Genomic DNA, 12,228 nt, shown 5'->3' on the forward strand with positions numbered 1-12,228 from the left:
GAACTTAATCAGAATGTTATTGTTGTTGATCTTTATTGGATCAGGTGAGCGATTCAGGGCCCTCTTGTTTTTCTTCAGCATTGCATGTAGTTGATTTTACCAAGATCAATCGGATAAATGACCAAGAAAAATGCATGAGCTTTCATTGAGTATCTACTTGGGCTGCTGTTGTTTCTAAATGATGATATCTGTTAATGTAGCTAGAGGCAAACTACCCATTTTATCACTACCTAAAAGTATTAAGCATATAATGATTGTCAATTTCATCGATAAATTAAGATTGTAATTTCTGGTTTTCGCTTTCAGATGTAGATCGTCCCACCACCTGTTTTTAGGATGTTCAAGGGCAGGAAAGTGACAGACCCCGTGGTGCAGGGCAGTGGACCATCCCAGTACAATACAGGTAAGAAATTGGGGGTTTAAATTAGAAAATCAATTCCTGATCTGGTCACTGGGATTTGTTTGGTTGATTGTCACCAAGCCGGAACAATGGGCTGGTTGATTGTCACCAAGCCGGAACAGTGGGCTGGTTGACTGTCACCAAGCTGGAACAGTGGGCTGGTTGACTGTCACCAAGGCGGAACAGTGGACTGGTTGACTGTCACCAAGCCGCAACAGTGGGCTGGTTAACTGTCACCAAGCCGTAACAGTGGGCTGGTTGATTGTCACCAAGCCAGAACAGTGGGCTGGTTGATTGTCACCAAGCCGGATCAGTGGCTGGCTGATTGTCACCAAGCCAGAACAGTGGGCTTGTTGATTGTCACCAAGCAGGAACAGTGGGCTGGTTGGTTGATTATCACCAAGCAGGAAAAGTGGGCTTGTTGATTGTCACCAAGCAGGAACAGTGGGCTGGTTGATTGTCACCAAGCAGGAACAGTGGGCTGGTTGATTGTCAACAAGCCGGAACAGTGGGCTGGTTGATGTCACCAAGCCGGAACAGTGGGCTGGTTGACTGTCACCAAGCTGGAACAGTGGACTGGTTGATGTCACCAAGCCAGAACAGTGGGCTGGTTGACTGTCACCAAGCCGGAACAGTGGGCTGGTTGACTGTCACCAAGCTGGAACAGTGGACTGGTTGATGTCACCAAGCCAGAACAGTGGGCTGGTTGACTGTCACCAAGCCGGAACAGTGGGCTGGTTGACTGTCACCAAGCCGGAACAGTGGGCTGGTTGATATCACCAAGCCGGAACAGTGGACTGGTTGACTGTCACCAAGCTGGAACAGTGGGCTGGTTGATATCACCAAGCCGGAACAGTGGGCTGGTTGACTGTCACCAAGCCGGAACAGTGGGCTGGTTGATATCACCAAGCCGGAACAGTGGACTGGTTGATGTCACCAAGCCAGAACAGTGGGCTGGTTGACTGTCACCAAGCTGGACTTTCTCCCATTTTCCCTACAAAACAAGACTACACTCTCATGCAACACTGTGCCTTGACGAAGGCCTTAAAAAAAAAAGGTAGGGTCAGTGCCTGCTTCAGAGGTTTTCCAACCAAATGTATTTTTTTAGGCCTAATATCATCTTCAGAAAGTTCTACAAAATGTTTACTCATTTAAATGTAACATTTGTTCTGTACATTTTACAGTTCTCATTTCTAAATTGATGAAATAAAATGAATATGTCACAGTTTATATTGAATCATTTTATTATTGAAGACTTATACTATTTTTGCCAACAATTTATTTTGACAGACAACTCATTTATGAGGTAATTAAATAAAACAACAACAGTAGTTTAAGGTTCCCTCCCTTTGTGGGTATAGTAGATTTAAAATGTTCCATTCAAAACTTGAGGTGATATGATAAATGGATGTCTTTAAAACCTAGGCGCTGAATTCTAAATGAGGCCCATTTGTTTGATTCAATTTATATCCAACTTATCAGCTATGAGTTTCAATGCAATCTTTTATGTGAGCCTGATTATTTGATGATCGTTTGATATCAAAGAGAAGCTTGGAAAATCTCCAACTTATACAATCAGAGGCATCCAGATTTGGCTTAAATCGAACTTTGTTGGCATTTGTGCAATTATTATAATGAGCACTATTTATGAAATTAATAGATGTTTTTTATCATCATTGACGTGGATTGCTTGTCACAACCGTTAAACAAATATGTTTGTTTATCGAAATTTCTACTCATTTATTTGTCCCTATTTGGAAAGTACACTTGTATTTTGTCCTGGTTAACTGTCACGCTGAATTGGTATGATTTAGGAATTGATAACAGGATTAACATTTAGCTCACTGAACTCATGAATTTGTTATTAATATAAGAATTTTGAGATAGCTGTTTTTTTTTTTTCAAAGTTCAATACCCAATACTCAGCTTATAATGTTCCCTTCAAATTAAGATTATGAATGAGGCCTAAAAATAATTAAGTTACCAAACCTACCCTTTTAAATAAGTCTAGACGCTAATTATTATTAATTAGGGAAAAATTGTTAATAAAATACATGTATACGTATGAATAATTTTCCAAATTTAAATGTTTTCCCTATGTAGCCTGTTTTATGTTTGCATGTAATCGAAATTTTGTGTGGCCCTGTATTGAAAAAAAATTCAATAGTGTTTTGTTTTTAAAAAATGTTTGGTTACAATTTCGTTAGAGCATAAGGAGTGCACTCGCTTCATCTAGGTGGCACGGGTTCGATTCCCACCCTGTGTGCATGTGATTTTGGTTTGTGGTAATGAAGCCAGTGGGTTTCCACCAAGTACTCCGGTTCCCCCACACAGCACAAGACCACACTCTTGCATGACATTGTGCCAATGAGAGTGATTAACATTAGGTTGAAATAACTTCAAAAATAAATATGTTTAAACTATATTAAATAAATCTTCGACAGTAAAGATAGATGTCAAAAGTGTCAACATGTATAATTAAATGCTGGCATTTAAGATCTATGTAAAGATGCATTTCAAAAAATGTCTTCTCAGACTTTCTCAAGTAAATTCATATAAGTATTTTTATAATAAACGTGATTTATGTTGTATAAATATATTCAATGCATCCTTTCGATGAATCAGCTTCTAATGCTCAATGAAAACCATATATTAATGCTTTATAAATGAATTGCCTTTTAAAACTGAAAATTAAAATTTGTACGGTATGTTAAAGTTTAAAAAGAAAGTATTTTTGGATTGCACCCCGTGAAAAGAAAGGTTTGTTTACCGTCCCCCGGCAAGGTTTTATATTTCTGTGTATAAAAAACCTTTTTAGGATATTGTTCACCTTTTATTTATGTTTTGTTGAACTTTATTTGCATATTAATGTTTGGCTGGCATCTATACAAATTATATAATGCCAACACAGATTTATATTACAGTCTATGGCAGATTCAATAGATTCCAAAAGAGTTAAAATAAAGCTTGAAGGCGAAGCGAAAGTGGTTCACTGAACTGGAAGTTTTCAAAATTTACCATTATGCATTGGTTTATACAACTATTTTATTTATTATCGATTGAAATTGATGGAAAGAAAATATAAACTTCTGATCTTATTCTTTATAAAGAAAATAAATGACTGCAGTTATTTCATTTTTAATGGATAAATAATATAAGTTTGATGATGATTTTATTTGTATCTCTTGTTTGTTAACCTGGAGCGTCTGAAAATTATTTATCAAAGTGGCTTCCAAAAGAGTCAAAAAATATTTTTAATGCATCTTCCCAAGCTTATCAAATTGATTTATAACTATTCTACTATAAAGCAGAAACAACATTTCACTTATTATATATACATGTTTTATATATGTTGTTGTTTTTTTTAAAATGACTTTTATCTCTACCCAATTGGCATCCAAATCACTCCAAGTAAAGAGTTTTGCCGAATGCACAAGGCTAAATACTGATATTTCAAGAAAATAAAAAAAAGGCTGGAAATTCCCTCAAAATAAAATGAGTGGGTAATATATACACAATTCATTGAAAAATCTTATCTGGAGCTTTTTCTTATGGACATAATTTTTTTTATTATGTACATATGTATTATGTATTTAAGTTTGTGCTTATTCATTTAGAGCTCAATTTAAAAAAAAGCGGTTATCAGCTAATATTAAACATCCTTGATGTACTGACTTTGCTGTGGAGTTATTGTGAACGACAAGTCTACAAAGACGCCCCCCTGTTTTGGATTCAGGACCCTCACCCTTTCTGGGTGAAAAGTGTCTGTCCCTTAATGAGTTGATTTAGGGCCCAGACATCTTAGACCCTGTAAAGCATATAAATACAAAGCCAAGTTAGACCACTTTCTGTGGTGTGTACACTTATTGTATATCAGTAGATCTATTTACTTGATTTCTACTTAAAGATCTATGCACTTTTACTCCCAAATAAGGAGTGCCACAATTTAAAGTGTTGTTTTAATTCACCGAAAAGGATGAATAAGTATCGAAAAACAGTGGTTCTTATGAAGGATACTGAGTTTAATTTGAAAGAAAGGTACATAAAAAAAGTATTTCTATCTTATGTGACGATCATAAACCTTTTAGGACCCACCAATCATTTAATATTTGTGTGTTTTCAGGTATTAAATACACGTTTACAATCTCGTTATCAGTAATTCATACTTTTCATGAATTCATTATTTAGTAAGTAGTTTAATAAAGGTTTATCACTCAAAATTTATTTCTTATATTGAAAAAAAACAGAGCATCACTATAAATGTTTTAACCAAGTCATACATTTGATGTTTTCCAGGGCTAAACAAGGCTTGGGATACAGTTGGCAAGGCAAAATCTGAGGTAAGAAAAACATGAATTTATATATATATGAAGAAATGAAAACTGATTTTGCCATAAACTTGAAGGGAACATGTTAATGATTGAAAAAGAGGAAGACACATTTTATTTCTTATAAATTTTATACGAATTTATTTTAACTGTTTTTCAAAGAGATGGTCAATGTATTAATTGTCAAAACTGGGGGTTTTCAGGTTCTTTGTGCTAATTTTTTCATTGAAAACCTGGTTATTAGAATGAGGTTGTCGTTGGGCGGGAGGGCGGGCGGACGGGCGGGCGTCAAACATTGGTTTCTGTTCAATAACTTTAGTTAGCATTGATAGATATTGATGAAACTTGGTGTGTAGGTAGCTTATGGGAAGAGCTAGCTTGGGATTGCTTTTGAGGGGGGTGGGGCTAAGGTCAAGGTCACTGTTACTAAAAATAGAAAAATGGTTTCTGCCCAATAACTTTAGTTAGCATTGATAGATATTGACGAAACTTGGTGTGTAAGTTGCTGATGTGAAGAGCTAGCTTGGGATTGCTTTTGAGTGGGGAGGGGCTAAGGTCAAGGTCACTATTACTTAAAATAGAAAAATGGTCAAGGTCACTGTTACTTAAAATAGAAAAATGATTTCTGCCCAATAACTTTAGTTAGCATTGACAGATATTGATGAAACTTGGTGTGTAGGTAGCTTATGTGAAGAGCTAGCTTGGGATTGCTTTTGAGGGAGGTGGGGCTAAGGTCAAGGTCGCCTGTTACTAAAAATAGAAAAATGTTTCTGCCCAATAACTTTAGACAGGATTGATAGATATTGACGAAAGTTGGTGTGTAGGTAGCTTATGTGAAGAGCTAGCTTGGGATTGCTTTTGAGGGGGGAGGGGCTAAGGTCAAGGTCACTGTTACTTAAAATAGAAAAATGGTTTCTGCCCAATAATTTTAGTTAGCATTGACCGAACAAATTAATTGGCTATAATTTCTGATTGCACATAACAAAAACCTGGTTTCGTCGCATTGCGGCGCTTCTAGTAAATCCTTTACCATGGTCAAATGTCAGAATGTATGAAACTTGGCACACATTTTATCAGCAGCTGTAGGCATATGTGCAACAAGATCCAGCACTGTGGCTTAAATCATTTTTGAGTTATGCCCCCTTAAAAACCGCACATCTGCTTGCCCTGCTTTTAATTGATTTTCCCTTCGCAGCATTTTTTTTAGAACTACTAAAATGGGGCTATTTAAAAAAATAAATGAATAAACACCAAACAGTGACTTTAAGAGATTGTAACCATTGAACAGAATTATGTAAGTCCAAGTGATGCAATTTTCAAAATAATAACATATGCTTTTTGGCAAAACTAGAGCATTTTCTGTAAAATGTTACAATACATATATGATTTTTTTTAAGCTTTCGTTTAATCCAGTAATCGCACAAAATTATTTTTTTCAATGTCTGGTGCTACAAAACATTAACAAGTCCCTTTTGGGAATTATTTTACTTGCATACACTTACTTAATAAGTTTTCTATAAGGATTTAATCACTTGTTTGATGAAAGGGAAAAAAGGCACTTGATATGGAATAACCTCCATATTAATGGCATTAAATGGCCTAAAAAATATATAGTTTGTTGTCTGAAAATTTCTAGGTATGGTAGGTAGTGATATTTTTCCCTGCAAAATTCTTTATGACAAGATCATTTTCTTGAAAACAGCACTTTTTTGTTAATGTCTCTTATATATTGCTGTGCTTATGGAGGTTTATTCTGTCAAATATTAATTTAATGACAGTTTGTTTAAAAAAGTTGTGTTTATGGAGGGAAGACTCTCTCAGTGGTCGAAATTAGCACAAGCCCGCAAGCCCTGCACTGGTAAAATGTCCAAAAGTCTAATTTCGATGACTGCTCTCTTTAAAAAAAAAAAAATATATATATATATATATATAAAAAGGGCTGGAGGCTTTTATTAGGTCGGGACAGTAAACCAGAAACAAACAATTGTTTTTTTTGGCCTTACAGCTATCATCATTAATATATATAGAAAGAAAACTTAGTGCGTGTAGGAATTTTAACAATACAAGACGCATCTGTTTATATAGATCATTAAACATAATATCTAGCAATACCTTTTGAAAAGATCAAGTAATGTTGGCAAAAATACACCTTTTTACAATGCAAATTCTTCAGGTGCCCAAAATAAAAGGTTTGTAAGGGCAGAAGGTCATGTGACTTTTCTAAAATTTGGATTCAACTTTGCTCACATTATCTTAAATTGAATGAAATACGATACAGATAAATGCAGATATCAAAGTTTAATAGATTTTGGCAGTTAACTTTGCATGCAGATCGATTGTTATGAAAATTATCAAGTACTGAAAATATTCTTCTGAATGAATTTATCCTTAAAAATAACCCCCCCACTTAATATTGTATTGCTTGCGTCTATTTCATATTAAAAATATGCATCCTGATCATCATGCTTTTAACATTATTTTTAAAAAACCTTCAATAAATAATTGGTGGTAAATTTTCTTGGTGCAATAACTGCCTTCTTATGGCTGTTTCCCCTTGCAAAAGTGACCATTCCCCCCCCCCCCCCCCCCATAGAAAAATAAATAATATTTTTCCAATTTGTAAGACACAGTTTCCATGAATAAATAAAAAAAACCTGATGTATATAATCCTTGAAAACAAGATCTTTACAAGAAAATAATCCTTGAAAACAAGATCTTTACAAGAACAGTTCTACATACACATATATAGTGCATGCATTAGAATGTAAAATTATGTATATTTGCTATTGTATTTTCTGAATGTCAGAAATATTTCCAAATTAGGAAGGCACAGGCAGTGGAAAAAATAAATAAAATACTGCTTGGAAACTGAGACTGATTAAATTAATAAGAAAAGTTATAGGACACATGTTGGCAGGGCTTACAAGCTAAATAAATATGTGAAATCCATATTTCAAACTAATTTTATTTTCTTACTTAAGCACAATTGCATGGTTCAGCATTTGTTTTAGTACCAGTGGTATTAACATATTTCATTTCCAACAGCTACGTAAAATAGAGGCACGTTTAGATGATGTGGATCGACAACCGATTCCGGGCGTTCTAAATCTGACCGAGGAGACGACTATAACCGATTACACATCGTTAGGGGCAGCACAGAATAATAACGAGACTTACAAAGTGGGGAATGAATACGCCTCAGGGGTAGGTATTATGTGTGACTTATTGGGTTAATTGTTCAGAACTTGGTAAAAGTTAACAACATGAATAACAACTTTGTTGTTAACTTTACAAACTTTGTTGTTAACTTTAAAAGTTGAAATGTTTTGAGATGTGCTGATATATTTAAATAAAACATGTAAGAGTTAAATCAGTTGTTTGGGAAACTACAGATCATAACTATTGAAGAAACAGTAAAGATATGAAAGTTAACAACGATGAGGTTAACAATTTCTGAACAATCGGCCCATTGTTTCTAGTTCACTATTGAAGGTACTATGATATTTTTATTGCATTTTATGTGACGGGGTTCTGATTTGCACAGGTCAGAACTATTTTGTATGCTGCCAGTCTATGGATTGAACCCGGAACCCCTGGCTAGCAAATCAGTTGCTCAACCAACTGAGCTAACCAGCCTAAGTTAACATCATCAGTCCTCAATGAATACGCTGGCCTGAGTTCTTTTACTACTTGTTGGCTTCAGACATTATAGTGTACATGCAAAGTTTGATATGTATATAGTTTAAAATTTGAGCAAAGCCAGTTAACATATCTTAGACTTAGTGCACCTAGCCGTCATTTAATTTCAACTTTTGGATAAATTTTTGCACTGTAATTTTGACATTGAAATTTTAACAAGCTGAGTTATATAAAATCCAGAATTTGAAGTCATGTGAGCTTGTACTAATTGCTACACTGGAATCATTGTAAAATAATTTGAGAAACTCAGCACATGCTTTACTAGTGCACTGACGAAGTGTTCTCATAAAAGCAATGATAATGTCTGCAGAAACTGGTAAATTCTTGACAGCTTGCATATTTATCTGCCATTTACAGAGTTACTGCCCCTAGCATAGTGAAAATTAAAAACCCTTTCAAATGAGGAACTCTTCATAGCAATAAATGGAGAACTTACTTAAGTAAGCAAAAGTACATCATTATGTGACATTTTGAATGCATTTGATTATTCATGGGTATTTAAATGTGACTTTATTGATTTACTGTAGTATTTGCCTTGCAAACCAAATTGATATTATAATGAATGAAACTGTAAATAAATCATTAAAGTTGCTTTCTAAAACGTTACATACATGTATCCTTTTATTAATGGCTTTAACTGTTTACTTTCCGAACTCGATCACTTAACTACTTTCAAAATATTAATAATACTACTGAAAATGTTTATCAAAAGTAAACTAGTCAGTTTTAATTAAGCTGCTTATATTTACCCACATTGTGGTCATTGTGAAGTGTGTGGGTTCAGAGTTTATTGTTAAGATATTTATATTTTTATGATCTGAATGAATGAAAATTTGGTGCCAGGAAAGTTTACTGACTCTGCACAGTGTACACAATTTTTTAGCGCTTTTTGTCTGACATCTATGTGGCTACCACATGACAAATCTTAGTCAGGCCAGAATTGTGTACAGAAGAAATCAGATGGTTATCGAAAAAAGACATTTCATAGCGCACTGTCATGCGGAAGCTTGATTCAGGGATGTGATTTATCAGGGGATTCGCTGATCTAATGGCCCCAGCTCCCCTCCCCCCCCCAAAAATAAAAAAAATAGCTTCAAATTTTTTTTGTTGCTTTTGGTTGTTAGAGTCGATATTCCTGTTTGCTTCAAGTTTGAAGTCAGGTTAGCGCTCTTAAGAGCTTCTAAAAGGCCATTTTTTCTTCTACGGCAGTGTGCTTTTGACCCCAAGAACGCCCCATGAACCCATGGCCGAAATGGTTTCAGCCCTCCAACAGCCAAATCTGAATCACATCCCTGTTGATTGTTGGTTATAACTTACAAATCATAGATATTAATATGAAACTTTATCACTTTTGTCTCGTTTATATTACTAAATTTACCCTAAGGGGAAATTGCCGCCAGAGGCAAATATATGCATGTAAATGAAAATACCCTCTTTTGAAAATTTGCCCCCATGTGTATTTCATGTTATATTGCTCCTGTGTACGATTGCATATTGTCGCTGGCAGAGTTATTTATGGCCAGGGTATATTTTTAAGTATAAACTTTAATTTCAAACCTGTTTCAACATGTAAATGAACCTTGGATTTAGCTGGATACAAATTTAAACATTCCCAAACAAACATTGAACATTCTTCTATGGAGGGTAGCAGGTATTGGCAGATTGATTTAACTTATTGATCTAGCGAAAATTGTGCCAAGTTTTGATCCAGAATGGTAAATTAGGCACAAAAATTAATTACACATTTATCAGCATGGAATGTTAATGTGATTATATAAATGTCTATTTAATGCCAATGTAAAATCAGCCAAAGCCCAACGAAAACTGTTTGAAAATTTATATAATTGAAAATATTTAATTTTGATTTTCCAATTACCAATTTGTCAGTGTTTTATGTTTTAATGTATATGTTCATAGTCACATTTTTACTTGTTTTAATATGTAATTATAATTTCTTAGTTTTTTGTATCACGCACTGCAATGCATAGTACAATTTCTAGTCTTTAAGATAATTTGGAAACATTTCAGTGAGATGGACAAAAGATCTATGAGTTTTATTTAAAGAGATTGTGGATTATGCTATATATGTCAATTTTGCAATTTTGAAAACTGCAATAATTTATATTAAAGCGTTTTGTAACATAAAACACTGGGTCCACTTTTCATTCCAATTGATAAATGAATATTTTTCAATGTCGAGATGTATGAGCCTTCGAGAAAAGCAAAAGAAAATAATTGTTCATACATTGGGCGGATTGTTTAGAGCTTTGTTGAAGGTAACAACGTTGTTAACATCATCATTGTTAACTTTCAAATCTGTATTTCTTTGAAATTAAAATGTGCACATTTGTGTACTGCAGCATTTCCAAAAAAGTTGTGAGTACCTGTTTTATCTTAATATACGATGAGCTGTGATGTTACAAAATCGTGCACCTTTTATAGTAAACAATGTTGTTTACAATTTTGTTAACTTTTACAAAGTTCTGTACAATCGACATCCCAAGGTCAAGTTTTATCAAATCAGTTTTAGCTGTTTTATATACATAAATCGGAATGTTAGAAAATTATATATAAGTCCACATTTTATAGTAAACAATGATGCTGTTAACAATGTTGTTAACATTATTAACAAAGTTGTGAACAATTGACCCAAACTCAAGTTTCATCAAATCAGTAAAAGATCGAAGGATATATTGAACTGTGGGTAATTATAGCATTACTTTTTTGTATCATTTACTATTTGTTTGCACTAGTTTCTTTCTTTCAGAAGAATAAAAAGATAAGCGAATGTGTCAATTTCAAACGTTAAAACTAAACATATATCGTGCCCCTAGCTCTTGTATTTCGGTTTCGGACAAAAGCCAAAATTGCAGACTTTTGTGTATTTATCTACATTCTTGTTACAGTGCAATACAAACCTATGTGCATTGAGTTGATCAAGGTTCTTAGCTCATTATTGCGTAAATTACTTTGTTTGTTTTAAACTACGAAAGATAATCATTCTCGAATAGAATTTCCAATACTAGAGATTATGAATACACTGTCTTTTTGATCTACGAGTCAGTTCCATTATTATTGTAATTGAATATGTATTGGGTAATAAAAGACACAAAAAGTCCCGTTATTTATCTGTTAATTTAAGAAGGAAGATTTTTTTTGATATTCCTGCAACAAAAATTTTAAAACTGGATGAAAAAAAGTGCTCAGAGTAGGTAGGTATTCATTTGTAGGCATTTCTTTTGATGGATATGAAATGTTTTTGTTCATATAAGTGCCATCTACACAGATAAAGGATTTATAAGCTATAAAGCTGTAAGTAGTTTTTTTTTCTTTTTTTCATTTGTAACAGAAAGTGCATGATAATCATATTTGGGAAACATGAATTGTGTAATATTTAGTGTTTATTTTGGTCTTTTAAAAGATTAAGCTGACAGAACAGGCTGTATGCTGTATGCAGCCCAGTGCTGACTAATTGTTTAGAGTACAGAAATTTGATGCTAAATTTCTTTAGTGTTCAGCGCAAAAAGCCTATTCAATGCATCTATACCAGCCAGAACTCATTGTGCTACTAAATAACTCCCATAATAAAAATTTGGTGGTTGTTTTTGTACTTAATGGGAATTTGGCTGATGTAACCTGCTAAATGTTAATTGGGTTTTCAGAGCTCTTCTAAATGAATAAATAAGACTCTGTCTGGTTCCCTGGTTGCGGGAGGCATAAGTCTGAATACTACTGTTTGATTGACAGTGTAAGCATCATGGTGTGCATTAATTAGTTTAAGAAATGCTTTGATTTTCCAAA

The 12,228-nt window shown here is 34.0% G+C and overlaps 1 protein-coding gene across 2 annotated transcripts in view; it reads left to right on the forward strand.

The window, feature by feature from the left end:
- The first annotated feature begins 320 nt into the window (after window positions 1-320).
- Window positions 321-12,228, forward strand: part of LOC128223955 (centrosome-associated protein 350-like) — a 99,058-nt gene continuing 87,150 nt past the window's right edge. For both annotated transcript variants that reach the window (XM_052933475.1, XM_052933477.1), the window contains exons 1-3: window positions 321-403; window positions 4,697-4,740; window positions 7,774-7,932. In XM_052933475.1, coding sequence (XP_052789435.1) covers window positions 337-403; window positions 4,697-4,740; window positions 7,774-7,932 — 270 coding nt within the window. In that variant the 5' untranslated portion in view covers window positions 321-336. The remainder of the gene's footprint in view (window positions 404-4,696; window positions 4,741-7,773; window positions 7,933-12,228) is intronic.

Source organism: Mya arenaria, chromosome 17 (genome assembly GCF_026914265.1).
Source record: "Mya arenaria isolate MELC-2E11 chromosome 17, ASM2691426v1".
In the NCBI taxonomy this organism is placed as follows: Eukaryota; Metazoa; Mollusca; class Bivalvia; order Myida; family Myidae; genus Mya; species Mya arenaria.